This window comes from Crocuta crocuta, unplaced genomic scaffold, assembly GCF_008692635.1.
Source record: "Crocuta crocuta isolate KB4526 unplaced genomic scaffold, BGI_CrCroc_1.0 scaffold41, whole genome shotgun sequence".
In the NCBI taxonomy this organism is placed as follows: domain Eukaryota; kingdom Metazoa; phylum Chordata; class Mammalia; order Carnivora; family Hyaenidae; genus Crocuta; species Crocuta crocuta.
In genome coordinates, this window is record NW_027529428.1 from 16,398,383 (window position 1) to 16,417,380 (window position 18,998).

Here is an 18,998-nt window from a genome sequence, read left to right on the forward strand (position 1 = left end):
GGAGGGAATGAGGGAGGGAAGGGGAGGAGGGAGAGAGAGAGAGGGATGGAGAGAAAGAAAGAGGGAGGGAGGGGGGAGGGAGAGAGAGAGAGAGAAGAAGGAGTGAATATCCCAAGCAGGCTCCATGCCCAGCTCTGAGCCCAGTGTGGGGCTTGATCTTCCCTGAGATCATGACCTGAGCTTAACTCAAGAGTTGGATGCTTAACTGACTGAGCCACCTAGGCACCCCCAAGGAGAATTTTTCAGAACATTCTATTCTGTTTATTTCTTCTGGTGTTAATTGTTTTATTGCTCACTTTGGTCCTCCTCTTTTATGCTTTCTTCCTGGCCCCCTTTACTTACACTGTATGATCATCCTTGATTATCTTGGCATATTTATTCTTTTTGTATGTGTGTGCAGAAAACTTTAATGCTTATTAATGCCTTCTGTGTGTGTTTTATTTTATTTTAATTAATTAATTTTTTAAATGTTTATTTATTTTTGAGATAGAGACAGAGCACAAGCAGGGAAGGGGCAGAGGAAGGGAGACACAGAATCTGAAGCAGGCTCCAGGCTCTGAGCTGTCAGCACAGAGCCTGACACAAGGCTCGAACCCACGAACCACGAGATCGTGACCTGAGCTGAAGTCGGATGCTTAACCAACTGAGCCACCCAGGCGCCCCATTCTGTGTGTATTTTAAATAGAGTTTATTTATTTCCTTCAGTTTCTTTTCTTTGTCATCTGTTCCTGTCTACTTTTTATCTTCCATCAATTCTGCAAAATTCTTTCTGGTTTTGCGGATAGCACTGTTCATTATTTTTCCAAGCTATCATGAGTTTATTCACATAAACTTTTTATTTTACTCCTTTCCATCCTTTTGGTTATCATCATATATTTTGCTTTTACATCTATTATAAGTTTCAGTATATGTTGTTATCATTAAGCTTTTAAACACTTGTTAATTGTCTTTTAAAGAATTCAAGAGGGACGCCTGGGTGACTGTCGATTAAGTGTCTGACTTCAGCTCAGGTGGTGATCTCACGGTTTGTGAGTTTGAGCCCCGCGTCTGGCTCTGTGCTGACAGCTCGGAGCCTGCAGCCTACTTCGGATTCTGTGTCTCCTTCTCTCTCTGCTCCTCCCTCACTTGTGCTCTGTCTCTCAGAAATAAATAAAATATTAAAAAGAAAAAAGAATTCTTCAAGAAAGGGAAGAAAAATGGAATGTTACAGTTACCCACATATTTACTATTTTTGACTTCTTCATTCCTTTCTACAAATCTGAATTTGCATCACTTATCATTTGTCTGTAATTCAGAGAACTTTTTTTTAGCATTTATTAGTTTTTGTTGTTGGTGTTGTTGATGTGTACTCCCAGGATCCATTTGTCTGAAAATATATTTGTTTAGCTTAAATTTTAAAGGTTAGTTTTGTGGACTATAGAGTTTTAGGTTAAATCGCTCCATCTGCTCCCTAGCAGCATGTTGTCTTCTGGTCCCCACTGTTTCTGATGAGACATCAGTTATATGTCTTATTTTGGCTCTCCTGTGTATAAGTGGCAGCTTTCATTAAGATCTTTCTCTATGATTTTAGCAGTTTGACTATGATATGACTATATAGGAGACTGTTGTCTCTTGTGGATGATATCTTGTACAAACTCCAGGCAGTGTGGATTATAGTCTTTCTTTGGAGTGTAGGGCTTTGTTTTAGCGGACATTTTACCTTGATCCTGTGGAGGCTTGGTGTTAGGCTTTGTTAGGACTGTCCATTTCAGTTTTTCCCTTATTTCTGATATGTGGTTCTTCCTCCTCAAGTGTGGCTTTTCTGGAGGTTGAATGAAAAGCTTGGAATATTTACCAATTCCTTCTATGTCCAAACTTTGATTCTCCAGGATCAGATAGCTATTGAAATCTCTTCCTATATCTTTTAGATTTTTAGTTATTGCCTCTCCCTGGGCTTTTTGGATTTTCATCCCATGCATGGGATTTCAGGTGTCAGCCCCTCAAGACACTCTCTTTTTCTTTCCAGGATTTCTGCCTTTGGTTTCTGTTTTAGCATCTCCAAAGTTTGTTCCCTGATTCTTCCAGTCAGCAAGACTACAGCTTTGTATAATAGCTTTATCTTCTTCTCAAGCAACTCTTTTGGGCACTACAAAGACTGTGTAGTTCCTTCAAGATAAAAGATGGATGAATGTGGAGGTACCTGGTTGGCTCAGTCAGTTAAGCATCTGACTTGTGATTTCGGCTCAGGTCAAGATCTCACAGTTTGTCGGTGTGAGCCTTGGGTCGGGCTCCATGTCATCAGTGCAGGACTCTCTTTCTCCCTCTCTCTCTCTCTCTGCCCTTCCTCTGCTCGTGCTCGCTCTCTCTCTCTCTCTCAATAAATAAAATAAACATTAAAATAAAGATGGATAAATGTGGACCACCTTCAGAGTTTTTCCTCTGTCAGAGGTCAGATCCCCTCCAGTTGCTGTCTGCTTTTGTTTGCTTGGTGATGCCTTCAGTGTTTTTATGATATTTTGTTCTTGACTTTATAATTGTTATCAGTAAAGTATATGGGTTTGTATCACAAGCATCCAAATCAGAAAGGAAGAAGTAAGTATGTACACACACACACACACACACACACACACACACGTTACTCAGCCTTAAAAAAGGAATTAACATTATTTGCAACAACATGGATGAACCTCAGGGGCAAGTAAAATAAGTCAGAATGACAAGTACCTCATGGTACCCCTTACATGTGTAATTAAAAAAAACCCTCTAACTCTAAGAAGGAGATGGTAGAAAAGTCTTGCTAAGGACTGAGATTTGGGAGAAATAGGTAAAAGACTAAAGATTTTCAGTTATAAGGTAGGTAAGATTTGAAAATCTAGTATAACATATTGACTATAGTTGAGAACACTGTATTGTATAATTGAAATTTTCTAAGAGAATTTAAAGTAACTTCATGAGGTGATGGATGTGTTGATTCAGTGATGGGAGTCATTTCACCGTGTATACAGTGCAAATAATCTTGTGGTGTAAAGTATCTTACAATTTTGTCAACTATATCAGTATAGTGGAAAATTTTTTTTCAAAGACTGCAACTTAAAAATTGTTAAGGCCTCACTGAGAGATCTGCTAAAAGATATATTTCAGCAGAAAAAAGTCCAGAAGGAAAGCATATGATTAAAAACAGTGGTAAGCACAAATTGATGAAATTCTTACAGATTTGCCTCTTAATGGCTAAGAGTTCATTTTAGATGAGTTTCAGTAATTGAGTATAAAAGAGACAGTATAATAAATTAGAAGAAATTTTTTTTAATTTTATAGTTTTGAACAAATTAAATTTGTATATCCAGTTGCTTTTGGACTTCAAAAATCTTGCAGTTTGGGGCGCCTGGGTGGCTCAGTTGGTTACGCATCCGACTTTGGTTCAGGTCATGATCTCATGGTTTGTGAGTTCGAGCCCTGCGTCGGGCTCTGTGCTGACAGCTCAGAGCCTGGAGCCTGCTTCACATTCTGTGTCTCCTTCTCTCTCTGCTCCTTCCCATTCACGCTCTCTCTCTCTCTCTCTCAAAAATAAATAAATATCAAAAAAAATTTTTTTTAAATCTTGCAGTTTTAACAATTACCAGCTTCTTGTTTTGTTGTGGTTTTACTCATAGTAAGTCCTATGATATTTGAAGAACTGTTAACTCTAGTATTTAATACAATCATAGTCCTTATGGTTAGAGATCTAAACTTCACCTTGCACATCACTTAGACATCATGTTTCTTTCCTTTAATGTCTGTACTTAGTAAAGTGGCATTCAGAAATGCTGTGTTGAGTGTTTGTCATTATTTTCACCTTCTGCCTTCACATAGCTCTGCTTATGATTTAAATGAGCATCTATGAGGAAATCTTGCAAATATCAATCTCATGTTTCAGCTGCCAGCTAGATTCTGGTGTAATTGCCCTACTTCTGTTTCTAAACAAAAGTGTGTAAAGCAGTCCTTATTCTCAGGTACCAATGTCAAGAGGCAAAGTCTTCATTTCCTTATTTCCATTAATGGTATTATAGATCTTCCAAGTTTGAAATTCTCACATCATCTTTTACCCCTGGTTTAAAAATTTTATTTTTATTTGAGTGTCTTTTTATTTGAGTTGCATTAGTATTGGCTGTACAGCATAGTGAGTCAGCAGCATCTCTCTGTGTTTTACTGTGCTTGCCACGGTATCATCGACTTCATTCCCTGTGCTGTGCCTTTTATTCCTTTGATTTATTCATTCCATAACTGGACTTCTGGCTTCTTCTGTATTTAGTTAGTTACCAGGTTGCATGAAATCTTTCTTTATATTACCATTCATCATTCAACTATTGCTGTTTCAATTCAGGATCTAACTGGTACCTAGACTATTGCAGCAGCTTTCTGTTTCTTCTTCACCTTTCTAATTCATCATTTGACTGTAGGATAAAGTTTAAATTCTTTGATCTCATTTTTTTTTTAAAGTAGGCTCCATGCCCAATGTGGGGCTTAAACTCACAACCCTGCGAGTAAGAGTCCTATGCTTTGTGGGGCTCTGGGTGACTCAATCAGTTAAGTGCCCGACTTTGGCTCAGGTCATGATCTTGCAGTTTGTGAGTTTGAGCCCCACATTGGGCTCTATGCTGACAGTATGGAGCCTGCTTGGGATTCTCTCTCTCTCTCTCTCTCTCTCTCTCTCTCTCTCTCTCTCTCCCCCCCTCTGCACTCCTCCCCCACTTGTGCTCTCTCTCTCTTTCAAAAATAAATAAACATTAAAAATAACAATAATAATAAAAGAGTCACATGCTTTACTGACTTAGCCCAGCCAGATGCCCCTTAAAACTCTTTGATCTGACATTCAGAATTTTCTTAATTCTTTACTTTATCAATTAGGATTGCATTCAATTATAAATAATAAAATGTCTGGTGATAGATAGGTGATTCTTGACACTGATTCAGATGCTTAAGTTTGCCAGGTCTTTTATTCTCTTGGCATTTTCTTCCTAGTGTTAAGGTGACTGCCCTGCTCTGTATTTATGCTGAGAGGCAGGTAGGAAGAAAGTGAAGGGAGAAAAGCAAAAAGGCCAAGTTGGAGTGCCTGGGTGGCTGACATGGTTGAGCATCCATCTCTTGATTTCCACTCAGGTCATGATCTTACAGTTCATGAGTTTGAGCCCCACATTGGGCTCTGTGCTGACAGTGCAGAGCCTGCTTGGGATACTCCCTCTCTCTCCCTCTCTCTCTGCTTCTCTCCCACTGTGTTCCTCTGCTCTGCTCTGCTCTGCTCTCCTCTCCCTTCCCCTCCCCTCCTCTGTCTTTGTCTCTCTCTCTCTCAAGTAAATTAATTTTTAAGAAAATAAAAAAGAAGGCCAAGTCAGTTTCCCTTTAAGGAGTGGTCCTGAAGTACCACTCAGCAACTCCTGCTTAAATCTCCTTTGTTGAAACTGGTTCACGTGGCTCTTCATCTGTGGGGAAGTACAGTTCTTTCGGGGTATGTTGCTCTCCTTAACAAAACTGGGCCTCTCAAGGGGCGCCTGGGTGGCTCAGTCAGTTAAGCGTCTGACTTCAGTTCAGGTCATGATCTCACGGTTCGTGGGTTTGAGCCCCGCGTCGGGCTCTGTGCTGACAGCTCAGAGCCTGGAGCCTGTTTCAGATTCTGTATCTCCCACTCTCTCTGACCCTACCCTGCTCACACTGTCTCTCTCTCTCTCTCAGAAATAAATAAAAAATTAAAAAAAAATTGGGCCTCTCAAGAAGGAAAAATGCATCCTGGGTATGTAGTTTGCCACAAATAGTCATCTGTACTTTTAGTCCTTTCCTAAACGGCGTGACTCCTCAAATACTGCACTTCAGCCCAGTTAGAGTAGGTCTTGTACCTTTCTACTTCTCAGCACAGTTCTACTCTCCTGGAATATTCTCTGTCTGTCATTCATATAAATCCAGTCTGTTGTACAGAGTCAGTTTTAAATATGACCTCCTCGGGGCTCTGTGCCGCATCGGGCTCTGTGCTGACAGCTCAGAGCCTGGAGCCTGCTTTGGATTCTGTGTCTCCTCTTCTCTCTGCCCCTCCCCTGCTCATGCTCTGTCTCTCAATAATAAATAAAAATATTAAAATAAATAAGTAAATAAATATGACTTCCTCTAATAAAACTTAAAAGTTTAAGACCCAGTTTGAAATGTTATTTACCCCCTCTAGACCCCAGTAAGCAATTGTCACAAGTAGTTCATTTGTTGAGAATTTATGTTGCCTAGTGATCTCTTCTCCTGTTGCCTGTGATGGATTTTGTTTGTTCGTTTTGTTAGTATTACGTATCTGTATTATGTTTCCTCAGTTAAGTTGTAAACTTCAGTTTTATAGCCTTGTTCACAGGAAGTTTATAATATCAGTATCTCTCATTGTGCTTTGTACATAGTAGTACACAATATTTATTCAGGTATTGATTTAACAAAAGTCACTGCTTTCAGAGAAAGCTTCTTTGTATATGAGGGATACCTTATTAGTATCACTTTCTTTTGTAACATTGTTTTTTCTTAATAGGCAAATGTTCTGAAAAAACTCTGCATGGGAATGGCTTGCCTTACAATGACAGAAATGGAAGGAACGTCCGTATCTCCTGTACATCAGAATGGTGATATTCCTGGAAATGCCAGTTCTGTGAAGGACATAGATCCACTCCTACAGGTGTACCTTTATCATTCTCTTGAGAAAGCTGATGGAGAATATCTGAAGTTCCCAACGGGGGAGTATGTTGCAGAAGAAATTTGTGTTGCTGCTTCTAAAGCTTGTGGTAAATACTAAAAAACATATATTTTCTCCTTGTTAATAGATCATTGCTTCAATTATACTACTCTATTGTACATGTATAATGTATTATATTCTGTTTTTTTAAATGCATATGTGACTGATAGGTATGTTCTTACAGACATAAAAAAATGAGAATGTCACTGGAGTAGATGGCAGGTAAGTCTGCCTTGGGCTCATCCTGCAGACTGAATGCTTGTGTTCCCCTAAGATTCGTATTGAAACCTATTCCTCTAATGTGATGGAGGTGGGTCCTCAAGAGTGAAGGGGTCAGTGGGTGGATCCATGTCAGTGGGATTAGTATCTTTAGAAAAGAGACTCCAGGGAGCTCTGTCACCCCTTCTGCCATGTGACAGCAATAGTAAGAAGATGAATCAGAAGAGGATTTCTCTGAACTAGAAAATGGGTCCTCATTAGGCAACTGAGAGGTTTTAATTCCTAGCCTCGAGCACTGTGAGAAATTTCTATTGCTTATAAGCCCCTTAGTCTGTATTATTTTTGTTATAGCATACTTTTTTTTTCTTTTTTTTTCCTGAGAGAGAGAGAGAGACAGTGTGAGCAGGGGAGGGTCAGAAAGAGGGAGACACAGAATCCGAAGCAACTCCAGGCTCTGAGCTGTCAGCACAGAGCCCAACGTGGGGCTCGAACCCACGAATCACGAGATCATGACCTGAGCCGAAGTCGGATGCTTAACCGACTGAGCCTCAGGCACCCCTGTTAGAGCATCCTGAATGGACTACTTCAAAAATTGGTACTGAGAAGTACGGGACCACTGTAACAAGTATCCTGAACATGTAGAAGTAGTTTTGGAACTGGGTTTTGAGGGATCTGTTAGAAATACCCTACCTTACTGTGAATGGGCCTTTAAAGGACATTCTGGTAAGGACTCAGAAAGAATAGAGGAGAGCTATAGAGAAAGTCTTAATCTCCTTAGAGAATATATAAGTAATCTGAATAGAATGTTGGTAGAAATTTGTATGATAAAGGCCCTTCTGATGAGGTCTCAGACAAAAATGTGGAATATGTTACTGGAAATTGGAGGAAAAGCTATCTTGGTAAAGTGGTGTTGACCTTAAAAAACAAAAGAGCCAGTTATTTTGTCAGCAAAATGACTTTATTTAGGATTAGCAGAGCAATTGCAGTTTGGGACAAGTGAACTCTAGAGAACTGTAGACGACTTGGGAGAACAGAGGAAAGGGCCTACTTCTATAGGAGAAAGGAGGATGCTGGGAGAAGCTGTTTTCTGAGTCCTTAATGGCTGCGCTCTGTGGGGCAGGAGCAGTTCTTACTCCTGCTGGGGTGTGTAAAGTAAGCTGCTTCCTGTCAGAGAGTGGGCTATAGGCTTCTCAGGTCAAGCAGGAATGTGGGAGAGCTTCTCCTTCAGGGCTTCCTATCCATCTTAAATGAAGTTTCTGTTCTTCATGGTGGCAAAGAACTTGCCTGAATTGTGTTTGTGTTTTAGTGTTTTGGGGAAATAGAAGTTGTGAGCAAAGAAGTCAGGTGTATTTACCTAAGCAAACTGCTGAAGCTGTGTATTGACTCCTCCTGACTGCTTTAGTAGAATGTGAATAGAAAGATGGACCTGTCAAGCAAAAAGGAAGTTGAACTTCAAAGATTTGTAAAATTCTCAGCCTTTCTGTGTTGTAAAAACTGAGAAAGTGGTTAGAAAAGAGCATAAAGATGTGGCCACAGGACCATTTCACATTTGTGTGGCTCAGCCATCTCTAAATTTACTAGGAGCTGTTCCCTGAGACAGTACAAGAATGAGCCTGAATGCAACTCAGAAACCCTCAGGGCCCCCTCTCCCCCAGCTCCTGGTGCCCGGGCCCGCCCTAGGGGCAGAGTGCTTTCAAAGGAATTGCTGCCTTACTTGGAGGGCACTGCAGGCCCTGAGCCATAGGGTGCCGCCCTAGGGGCAGAGTGCTTTCAAAGGAATTGCTGCCTTACTTGGAGGGCACTGCAGGCCCTGAGCCATAGGGTGCCGCCCTAGGGGCAGAGTGCTTTCAAAGGAATTGCTGCCTTACTTGGAGGGCACTGCAGGCCCTGAGCCATAGGGTGCCGCAGCACACATTGATGGGGTGTGTTGTTTCCAGCAGGGGAGAGTGCACAGCCCCAGGGCACATGGCCGCCTCTACCTGGATTTCAAAGGATGGAGCCACCCAAAACCAGAGGTACTGGGCTACCTGGAGCCTTGGAGCCCAGCCTCTGCCGGGTAAAGCTGCATCCAGGAACTGCCCCAGTATGTCCTATAGGCAAGACCTCTGCCCTAGTGGGCCTTGACACCAGAGTATCCCGTCAAAGACAATTATTCTAGAGCCTTAAGATCTGAGGGAATTTGCCCTGTTAGGTTTTAGACTTGCTTGGGACCTGTCACTTTTTTTATTTTCTATTTCTCCCTTTTGTTCGATTTCACTGATTCACAGCCAGAGTGCAGTTTGCCTCAGGTTGAATGTGTCTTGAGTCTCACTCAAATATTTAGTTGATATTCAGATGAGACTGAACTTTAGACTTTTGAGTTGATGCTGGAATGAGTTAAGACTGTTGAGTCTGTTTGAATGGAATGGGTATATTATGAACTTGAAAAGAACTTGAATTTGTCTTCTCCTTTTCTTTCACCTTCCTTCTTTTCTTAAATAATTCAGTATTTTTATATATTCACAGAGCTGTACATCTGTCATGTCAGTTTTTACCACCCCCAGGAAGAAACCTCTTACCTATCAGCAGTCATTTTCCATTTCTTCCCAAACTTCCCCCAACCACAAATCTACTTATATCTCTAGGAATTTGTATATTTGTGACGAGTTGAATTCCTGAGTTGTATCATAACTTTGTGCTTAATCCTTTGAGGAACTGCCCTAATGTTTTCAAGGTACTTGCATAATTTTACATTTCCAACAGCAGTGTATGAAGGTCCCAATTTCTCTACATCTTGATCAACAGTTGTTATTACCTGTCTTTTTGATGATAGACATACTAGTGGGTGTGAAGTGGTTTCTCATTGTATTTTTTGGAAAAAGTTTTATAGATAAAATAATTCACATATCATATATTTCACACTTTAAAAAAGTGTACAGTTAAGTAATTTTTAGTATCACCAGTCAATTTTAGAACATTTTTTCACCCCAAAAGAAACTCTGTGCTTATTGACTATCATTCTCTCACCCCCTCTTCCTTCTCCTGTCTTAGGCATCCCCTAATCTGTGTTCTGTCTTCATAAATTTGTCTATATAGATATTTCATACAGATGGGATCACCTAATATGACCTTTGTTACTGGGGAATTATATAAGAATGTAATTCTTATATATTCCTTGGGGAATTATATAAGAATATAATTTCCCCCAAGGAAATCTTTAGTAGAAGGTGAAAGATTTATATTATCTGAAGAGAAACTCCAGACCATTAAACTCATATAATTTTTATGAAGTTCATCCATATTGTAACATCTGTTTGTACTTAATTCTTTTAAGGCTGAATAGTATGTTACTGTATGGATAATACCATGTGTTGTTTAACCATTCATCAGCTGATGGACATTTTGGCTGTTTCAGCCTTTTGTCTATCATAAATAATGTTTCTATGAACATTGTGTAGAGCGTGAACAGATGATTTCATTTCTGCATATATACCTAGGAGTGGAATTGTGGGTCACATTGTAACTCTGTGCTTCAGTTTTTGAGGGACTATCAGACTGTTTTCCAAAGTGAGTACACCATTTTACATTCGCACCAGTCGTGTGTGAGAGTTCTGATTACTCCACATCCCTAGTAACACTTGTTGTTATATGACCTTTTAAAAATTATATCCATTCTAATGAGTGTAAAGTGGTATCTTATTGTAGTTTTGATGTATATTTTTTTCTGATAAACAATTCTTTTGGGTATCTTTGCATTGCTTACTGGCATTTGTGTATCTTCTTTGAAGAAATTCTATTCAAATCCTTTGTCCACTTTAAAAGTGTTTATTTGTTATTGAGTTGTTAATAATTATATTTTCTAGATCCCTTATCAAATACTGTATGACTTGGAAATCTTTTCTCTCATTTTGCCTTTTGACTGTCTGGACCTGGATAGTGTTCTTTGAAGCAAAGATCTTTAATTTTAATGAAGTCTTATTTATTTTTGTTGTTATTGCTTGTGTTTTTGTGTCATATCTAAGGATCCATTACCAAATCTAGTTCATGAAAAATTGTCCCTGCAGTTTCTTCTAGGAGTTTCATAATTTTAGTTTTACTCCCCTTTGAGTTCATTTTTGCTGATGGTTTGAGGTAGGGATCCACTGTCATTCTTTCGCGTGTGAATACATATGTGTTACTGATTTCCCCCACTTTGTATGGTGTTTATAAGGTTCATCCATGTTGTACCATGTATTAGTACATTCTTTTATGGATGAATAATATTCAGCTAAATAGTATCAAATACATGTTACATCATGGATGAACTTTATAAATATTACATGAATGGTAAGAAGCCAGTATCAAATAGATATCTACGTGCAAATCACAGCACCATTTGATGAAGAGGCTATGATTTCCCATACTCCGTAGTCTCAAACCCTTGTCCAACTCTCATTTGGCCATAGATGAGTGGGTTTGTTTTTGGTTTTCAATTCTGTTCCATTGGTCTATAAGTCTTAATGCCAGTACCATACTCTCTGCATTACTATAGCTTTTTAAAAAATATATATATTTTTTAATGTTTTATTTATTTCTAGGAGAGAGAGAGCGTGAGCAGGGGAGGGTCAGAGAGAGAGGGAGTCACAGACTGAAACAGGCTCCAGGCTCTGAGCTGGCAGTCCGCACAGAGCCTGACGTGGGGCCTGAACCCACGAACCGCGAGATCATGACCTAAGTGAAAGTCGGACGCTTAACCGACTAAGCCACCCAGCCGCCCCTACTATAGCTTTGTAGTAAGTTTTGTAATCAGAAAATGTGAGTTTTCTAACTTTCTTGTTCTTTTTCAAAATTGTTTTGATCTTCCCTGGTCCCTTTAATTTTTATATTAATTTTATGATTAGCTTGTTACTTTCTGCAATTAACACAGCTGAGATTTCTATAGGGATTGCAATGAATATATAGGTCAGTTTGGGTAGTACTAGTATCTCATTGGAATAAGTCTTCCAGTCCATGAACATGAAATATCTTTTTGTCTTTTTAGGTCTTAATGAATTTTTTTCTGTAGTGTTTTATAGTGTTCAGTGTAGAAGTCTTTTACTTCTTAAATTTATTCATAGGCATTTTATTCACCTGGATGCTATTGTAAATGGAATTGTTTTTATTACTCTTTTTTGGATTGTTCATGGTTCATGTATAGAAATACAGCTGATTTTTACCAGTTGATCTTATATCCTTTAACTTTTTTGACTTCATTTATAAGCTTTGAGATTTTGGGGGGATTGTTAACTATTTTCTTTATATAAGATCATGTTATGGGCAAATAAAGACAGTTTTGATTCTTCCTGCCCAATTTGGGTGCCTTTAATTTTCTTACCTAAGTGCTCCAGCTAGGACTCTCGTTGCAGTGTTGTATAGAAGTGGTGAAGGTAGGCATCCTGTCTTGTTTGTGACGTTAGGGATAGATTTTAACAATTTCCCTGGTGATTATGATATTACTTGTGGGTGTTTCATAAGTGCTATTTATCAGGTTCAGGAAATTCCCTTCAATTCCTAGTTTTTTTTTTTATTAAGTCATTAAGAGTACAGGGTTTGTCACTTACTTTTTGTGTATAAATTGAGATGATCATTTGTTTGTTTTTTTCTTCTTTCATCACATTGGTTATTATGTTAAACCACCCTTTTATTCCTGGGATAAATCCCACCAGTACATGGTGTATAATTCTTTTAATATTTTGCTGGATGTGGTTTGCTACTATTTTGTTGAGGAAATTTGCATCTATATTCATGAAGGATTTTGATCTGTAGTTTTCTTGTAGTGTCTTTGATTGGCTTTGGTATCAGGGTAATGCTGGCCTAATTATTTTAGAAAGTGTTCCCTTTTCATGTTTTTTTTTTTTTTTTGGGGGGGGGGAAGGTTTTGAGAAAGATTTATTGTCATTTTTCTTTAAATTCTTGATGAAATTGTCCAGTGAAGCCATTTGGTTCTGGGCTTTTCTTTGTTTGGAAGTTTTTGATTATGGATTTAATATCTTTATTTTTTATAGGTCTGTTTGTAGTTTCTGCTTTTCTTCTTAAATGAGTTTTGATAGCTTGTGTGTTTCTAGGGACTTTTCCATTTTATATAGGTTATCTAATTGTTGGCAAAACTTTCTTTTCTGATTTTGGTAATTTGAATCTTTTTCTTACTTGTTTAGACTAGCTAAAGACTTGTCAAAATTCTTGATTTTTTCCAAAGAACCAGTGTTTGGTTTCATTCTTTTTTTTTCCTTAATTGTTTTTATATTCTCTTTCCTATAGTGTTGATTATTTTCTTTCTTTATTGGCATAGGGTTTGTTTAGTCTACTTTTTTCAAAGTTACTTATGATGTCTAGGGAGGTTATTGTTTTGAGATCTTTATACTTTTTTAGTATAGATGTTTTCAGTATAATTTCCCTCTGTCCTCTGGTTTTGCTGAAAATAGTATTTTGATATGTTGGGTTTTTTGCGTTTATTTTTCTCTATGTATTTTCTAATTTCCCTTGTGATTTATTCTTTGACCCATTGTTCAAGATTGTGTTAATTTTCACATATTTGTGAATTTTCCGATTTTCCTTTTGTTATGGTTCTTAGTTTTATTCCATTTTTGTCAGAGAAGATATTTTGGATGATTTCAGTCCTTATAAGTGTATTCATATTTCTTTTGTGACTTAACATATGGCCTATTCTTGTGAATATTCCATTTACATTTGTGAAAAATGTGTCTTCTGGTTTTGTGGGGTTATATTCTGTATATGTCTGTTATTTGATTTATAGCACAATGCAAATTCCCTATTTTCTTATTCTTCAGTCTCGTTTTTCTGTCTTTAAAACACTTTTTTTAAAAGTTTATTTATTTTGAGAGAGAACACAAGCAGGGTAGGGGCAGAGAGAGAAGGGAAAGAGAATTCCAAGCAGGCTTCTCACTGTCAGTGCAGAGTCCCTTTTGGGACTTGAACTCATGAACCAAAAGGTCATGACTTGAGCTGAAGGCAGACGCTTTAACCAACTGAGCCACCTAGATGCCCGTTTTTCTGTCTTATTGAGAATGGTATATTCAGTTTTCAGGTATTATTGCTGAATTGTCCATGTCTCCCTTCAGTTTTCAGTTTTTGGTTTACGTGTTTTGGGGCTAATTTTTTTGGGTATGTATATGTTTATATTGTTACATTTTCTTAAGGATTTAAGTTTTCATAATGTTCTTTGTTCTTTGTAAACTTAGGACTTAAAATGTTTTGTCTGATATTAGTATAGCCATCCCAGCTTTCTTTTGCTTACTATTTGCATGGGCTATATTTTTCCATCTTTTCCATTTCAATTTAAAATATCTTTAGATTTATTTACTTATTTAATTTATTTTTTAAAGATTTTATTTTATTTTTAGTGGAGAACATTAGTAGGGGAGAGTAGCAGAGGAGAGAGAGAGAGAATCCCAAGCAGACCCTGTGCTGTCAGCTCAGAGTCCCACACAGAGCCTGATCCCATGAACCCAGGGATCATGAGCTGAGCTGAAATCAAGAGCCAGATGCTTAACCGACTGAGCCATCCAGGCACCCCTAAATGTCTTTAGATTTAAATGGACTGTCTTACGGGCAGCATATACTTGGATCATGCTTCCTACCCATTCTACCAGTCTCTGCCTTTAATTGGGCAGTTTTATTCATTTACATTTATAGTAATTACTGATAAGGAACACTAATCTCTGCCATTTTGCTCTCTCTCTCTCTCTTTTTAATGTCTCATGTCCTTTTTAGTTCTTGGTTTCTCTGTTATTGTCCTCTTTTGTGTTTATGTTTTCTTTTATTTATACCATTTTGATTACTCTCTCATTTTAATTTCTATATATTTTAAAAATTATGTTTTTAAGGGTTACCTTAGTGATTACACTTTATTTTTTAAATTTGTAACTATTTATTTTGAATAAATAACACTTTAGCTTTAAAAGTATGGAAAAATTCTGCTTGTATACATCTTTCCTTTTCTCCTTTATGTTGTTGTTTTATTAATTGTACCATTTTACATTGTCCATTAGCATAAATTATTGGTTTAAGTATTTGTCTTTTAAAGGATGTAGAGAAGAAAGAGGAATTACGGTAAAAATCCAATACTACTTGTTTTTCTGTATATGTATGAAGTTACTTTTATCAGAGTTTTGTTTTTTCATATGGCTCTGATTTGCTGTCTGATGTCTTGTCAATTATACTTTAAGAATATTTCTTATAGGGCAGGTTTATTAGGTGACTCCCTTAGCTTTGTTTATCTGAGAATGTTTACTTTCTCCATTTTGGAAGGATCATTTTGCAGATATAAAATTTTTATTTGACAGTATTCTCTTTTAACACTTTTTGTCATCCCATTGCCTTACGATCTTGCTGGTTTCTGAGGAGAAATTGGCTGAGAGTCTTATTGAGGATTCCTATTTGAGTATTCCTTGTATGTAATGCATCACTTCTCTCTTGCTATTTTCAATGTTCTCTCCTTTTTTTTGACTTTTGAGAATTTGATTTTAATGTGTTTTGGTGTGTATCACTTTGCATTTATCCATCTTGGAAGTTACTGAGCTTCTTGGATTTCTGGATTCATGGCTTTCATCAGATTTGTAGGCTTGGACCTTATTTCTTCATGTATTCTTTCTGCCCCTTTTTCTACTTTTTCTTCCTTTGGGATTCCCGTAATGTGTTTGTTGGTACATTTGGAGGTGGCCCCCAGGTTTGTTAGGTTTTGTCCATTGTTCTTCCATACCCGCTCTTCAGACTAGGTAATTTGAATTGATCTGTCATCATGTTAGCTGATCCTTTCTTCTGTCTGTTTAAATCTGGTTTTGAAATTCTCTAGTGAACTTTGAATGTCAATTACTGTACATTTCTGCCCCACACTTTTACTTTTTATATGGTCCATGGCTTTCTTGATACTTTCTTCTTGTTGATACATCCCTCTATTAGTTTCCTCTAGCACTTTGTCTCTGGCTTCCTTTAGTCCTTCAACTACATTTAAGGCAACTGATTTAATGTTATTGTCTAGTAAATCCTATATCTCTGCTCCTTATGGACAGTTTCTTTTAATTTTCCCTGTGAATGCGAATACTTTCTTATTTTTATGGCTGCTTTTATAATTTTTGGTTGAACTTTGAAATGTTGGCCATTTCAAATTTGTAATCTAGTAAGTAGAAATCTGATTCTTCTCCATTCCTTTGTTTTTGTCACTTGTTTTGGGTGGTAGTTGTTTGTTTATTGACTTTTCTAAAGTATATTTATAAAGTCTATATTCTTTTTCGTTTATAGTCTCTTAAGCCTCAGTTTCTTTAATTGGTGGTCAGGTTTTGTTATACAGAGATTTCCTTAAAATTTGAGAGCCAAGAGAAATGAAAATAACAACAACAAAAAAAATCTTCCAGTCTGCAGATTGGCTCTGTTTTGTGTTACTCCTTTAGTGTTTAGTCAGTCTGTTTGCAACTTTGCCTTAGCCTTTCTTTCCTGCTTGTGTTAAGCCTAAAGATTAGTCTGAGGTGAAAGCTTAGGCCTCTCTTAAGTGTCCTTCTTTGGGCATGCTTGTGGCTTTTCCATTTTCAGTATACATGTGTGCTTTTCAGTTCTTTAGTTTCCTAAAGAAACTCTCTCCCCAGCATTTTCTCTTTGGCTTTCAGTGTGTTTGTGTTTCTTACCTCAACTTTAAACCTTTGTCCCAGGTGGCAGCATGTTGTTTGTTGCCTTAAAATGCTTCAAGGGGTGTCCTTTGCATAGCTGCTTTTCTGCCCTAAGGAAGTTCCTAGTTAGGTGCAACACAGGTTAACGTGCCTTTATAACAGTTGTTCTGTCAGTCTCCAGTCTCCTGTTAGGTCAAAAGAGATAAAATTGGCTTTTTAAGATTGCATAAACAGAGTTTCACACTGGGAACACCAGTTGCCATCTCTGAGCTCTCCTCGAGCAGGGAGGAGACTGGGATAAGGGAAAATAGAAATGATGCAAAATTGTCTTCCTGTTTTTTGTTCCCTTTTCCTGATTCAACAATTTCTGTGTTGCTGTATGTTTTTGACTATTGTCCAAAGTTCTCATCGAGTTGATTTTGACAGTTTTTGCTAAATTTTTTTGTTTCTGTGGAAGATTGGACCCTTGAAGCTACCTACTGTGCTATTTTCACTGATACCATTCTTCCTTTATTTATGCAATCATGGTTTCCTTTAGTTCTTTGTACATGTTTGTAATGATTGGTTCGACATCTTTGTCAAATCTCACATCTGGGTTTTCTAACAGACATTGTTGCCTTCCTTTTTTCTTTGCGTGGATTACACTTTCCCGTTTCTTTGCACATCTCATAATCCCTTTGTTAGGAATTTGACATTTTAGGGGTACCTGGGTGGCTCAGTGGGTTAGGTGTCCCGACTCTTGATTTCAGCTCATGTCATGGTCTCATGGTTCATGAGTTCAAGCCCCACGTCAGGATCTGCAGACATTTTGGAGCCTGATTGGGATTCTCTCTCTCATCCCCTCTCCCCTGCTCATGCTCGCTCTCTCTCTCTCTCTCTCTCAAATACATATGGAAACAGAATCCCCCTACCTCCTCTACACACAGTCACTAAGAGTTAGAGGTTATTATTTTATAAAATGGAATCATATTGTATGCTTCTTTTTATCATATGAAAACATACATTATGAAAAATCTATTCAAGCCAGGTACTTTTGTACTAGTAACTAATTCTTTTTATTTATTTTCCTAATATTCCACTCTATGGATTGTACTACCGTAATTTTTTTCATACTTTTAGTTCTTGAATTTACATTTTCTTACTACTTTACTGTACTTTTAGGAATACATTGCTTAAACATTTATTTTAAATTTTTATTGACATTGATTTTTCAAAATTATATAGGTAATACTTTCTTAGAATCTATTCCAATTGATATTTCTAGCAATTATGTAACATGGTCCCTTTCACTACCATCCTATCAGCCCTAGGTGTTATCCCTCTTGTTTTTGCTACTTGAATGGTTATAAAGTGATTTCACATAATTTTAACTCATGCTTTCTTCAACACTAAGTCTTACCATTCTCTCACATGTTTATTAATTGTTTTTAATGATTACTAATCATGTATTTGCTGTATTGTGAATAATTTACATCTTTTTTTTTTTGCTATTTTCACTTTTTTATTTTGCTCTTTTAATTCTGATTTTTTGTTATAAAATATTTCAAGTAATACTTCTTATGGAAAAATATATATCACTGTAGTCACCACACAACTTTTCAAATATATCATTTTGCCATTTTCAGATTTTTCTTGGATTCATTATTATGAAGAATTACATTTTTCCAATTTAGCCATTTCTGCTATTATAGGATAAATGAACTTTATCTTAGTTTTTTAAGAATAATTGCAGGATTTGGTTTGCTAATATTTAAAATATTTAGGATTTTTGTGTCTGTTTTGGTGAGACTATTCGATTATGATGTCTGGCTGGTTTTGGGATCATGATCAAGCTAAACGTACAAAGTATGTTAGTTTGCCTGTTCTCTCTTTTTCTGTTCTCTGTAATAGTATACTGAAGATTGGAACTGTCTTCTATGTTTGGTTGAACTCCTATATAAATTTCATCTGGGCCTCAGTGGTTTATCCTTTCTTATTCCTTCTTTCTCTTTCCTCTTCCTTTCTTCTCCTTTATTTTTGTAAGTAGGTAGATTGTTTCTTTAATGATTCTAGTTCTTTTGAAGTTTTTAATCCTTTCCTTAAAAAAATTTTTTTTTAATGTTTTTTTATTTATTTCTAGGAGAGAGAGAGAGAGAGACAGTGTGAGCAGGGGAGGGTCAGAGAGAGAGGGAGTCACAGACTGAAACAGGCTCCAGGCTCTGAGCTGGCAGTCAGCACAGAGCCCGACGCGGGGCCCGAACCCACGAACCGTGAGATCATGACCTAAGTGAAAGTCGGACGCTCAACCGACTAAGCCACCCAGGCGCCCCATCCTTAAAAATTTTTTTAACATGTTTATTTATTTTTTTGAGAGAAAGAGATGAAGTGCAAACATGGGAGGGGTAGAGAGGGACAGAGGCAAAGAATCTGAAGCAGGCTCCAGGCTCTGAACTGTCAGCACAGAGCTCACTGGG

General features: G+C 37.5%; 1 protein-coding gene across 1 annotated transcript in view; it reads left to right on the top strand.

Annotated features, from left to right (window-relative positions):
- Window positions 1-18,998, top strand: part of JAK2 (Janus kinase 2) — a 118,625-nt gene that overhangs the window by 33,199 nt on the left and 66,428 nt on the right. The window contains exon 2 of the mRNA XM_077759456.1: window positions 6,509-6,758. Within this exon, the coding sequence (XP_077615582.1) occupies window positions 6,533-6,758 (226 nt within the window). The 5' untranslated portion in view covers window positions 6,509-6,532. The remainder of the gene's footprint in view (window positions 1-6,508; window positions 6,759-18,998) is intronic.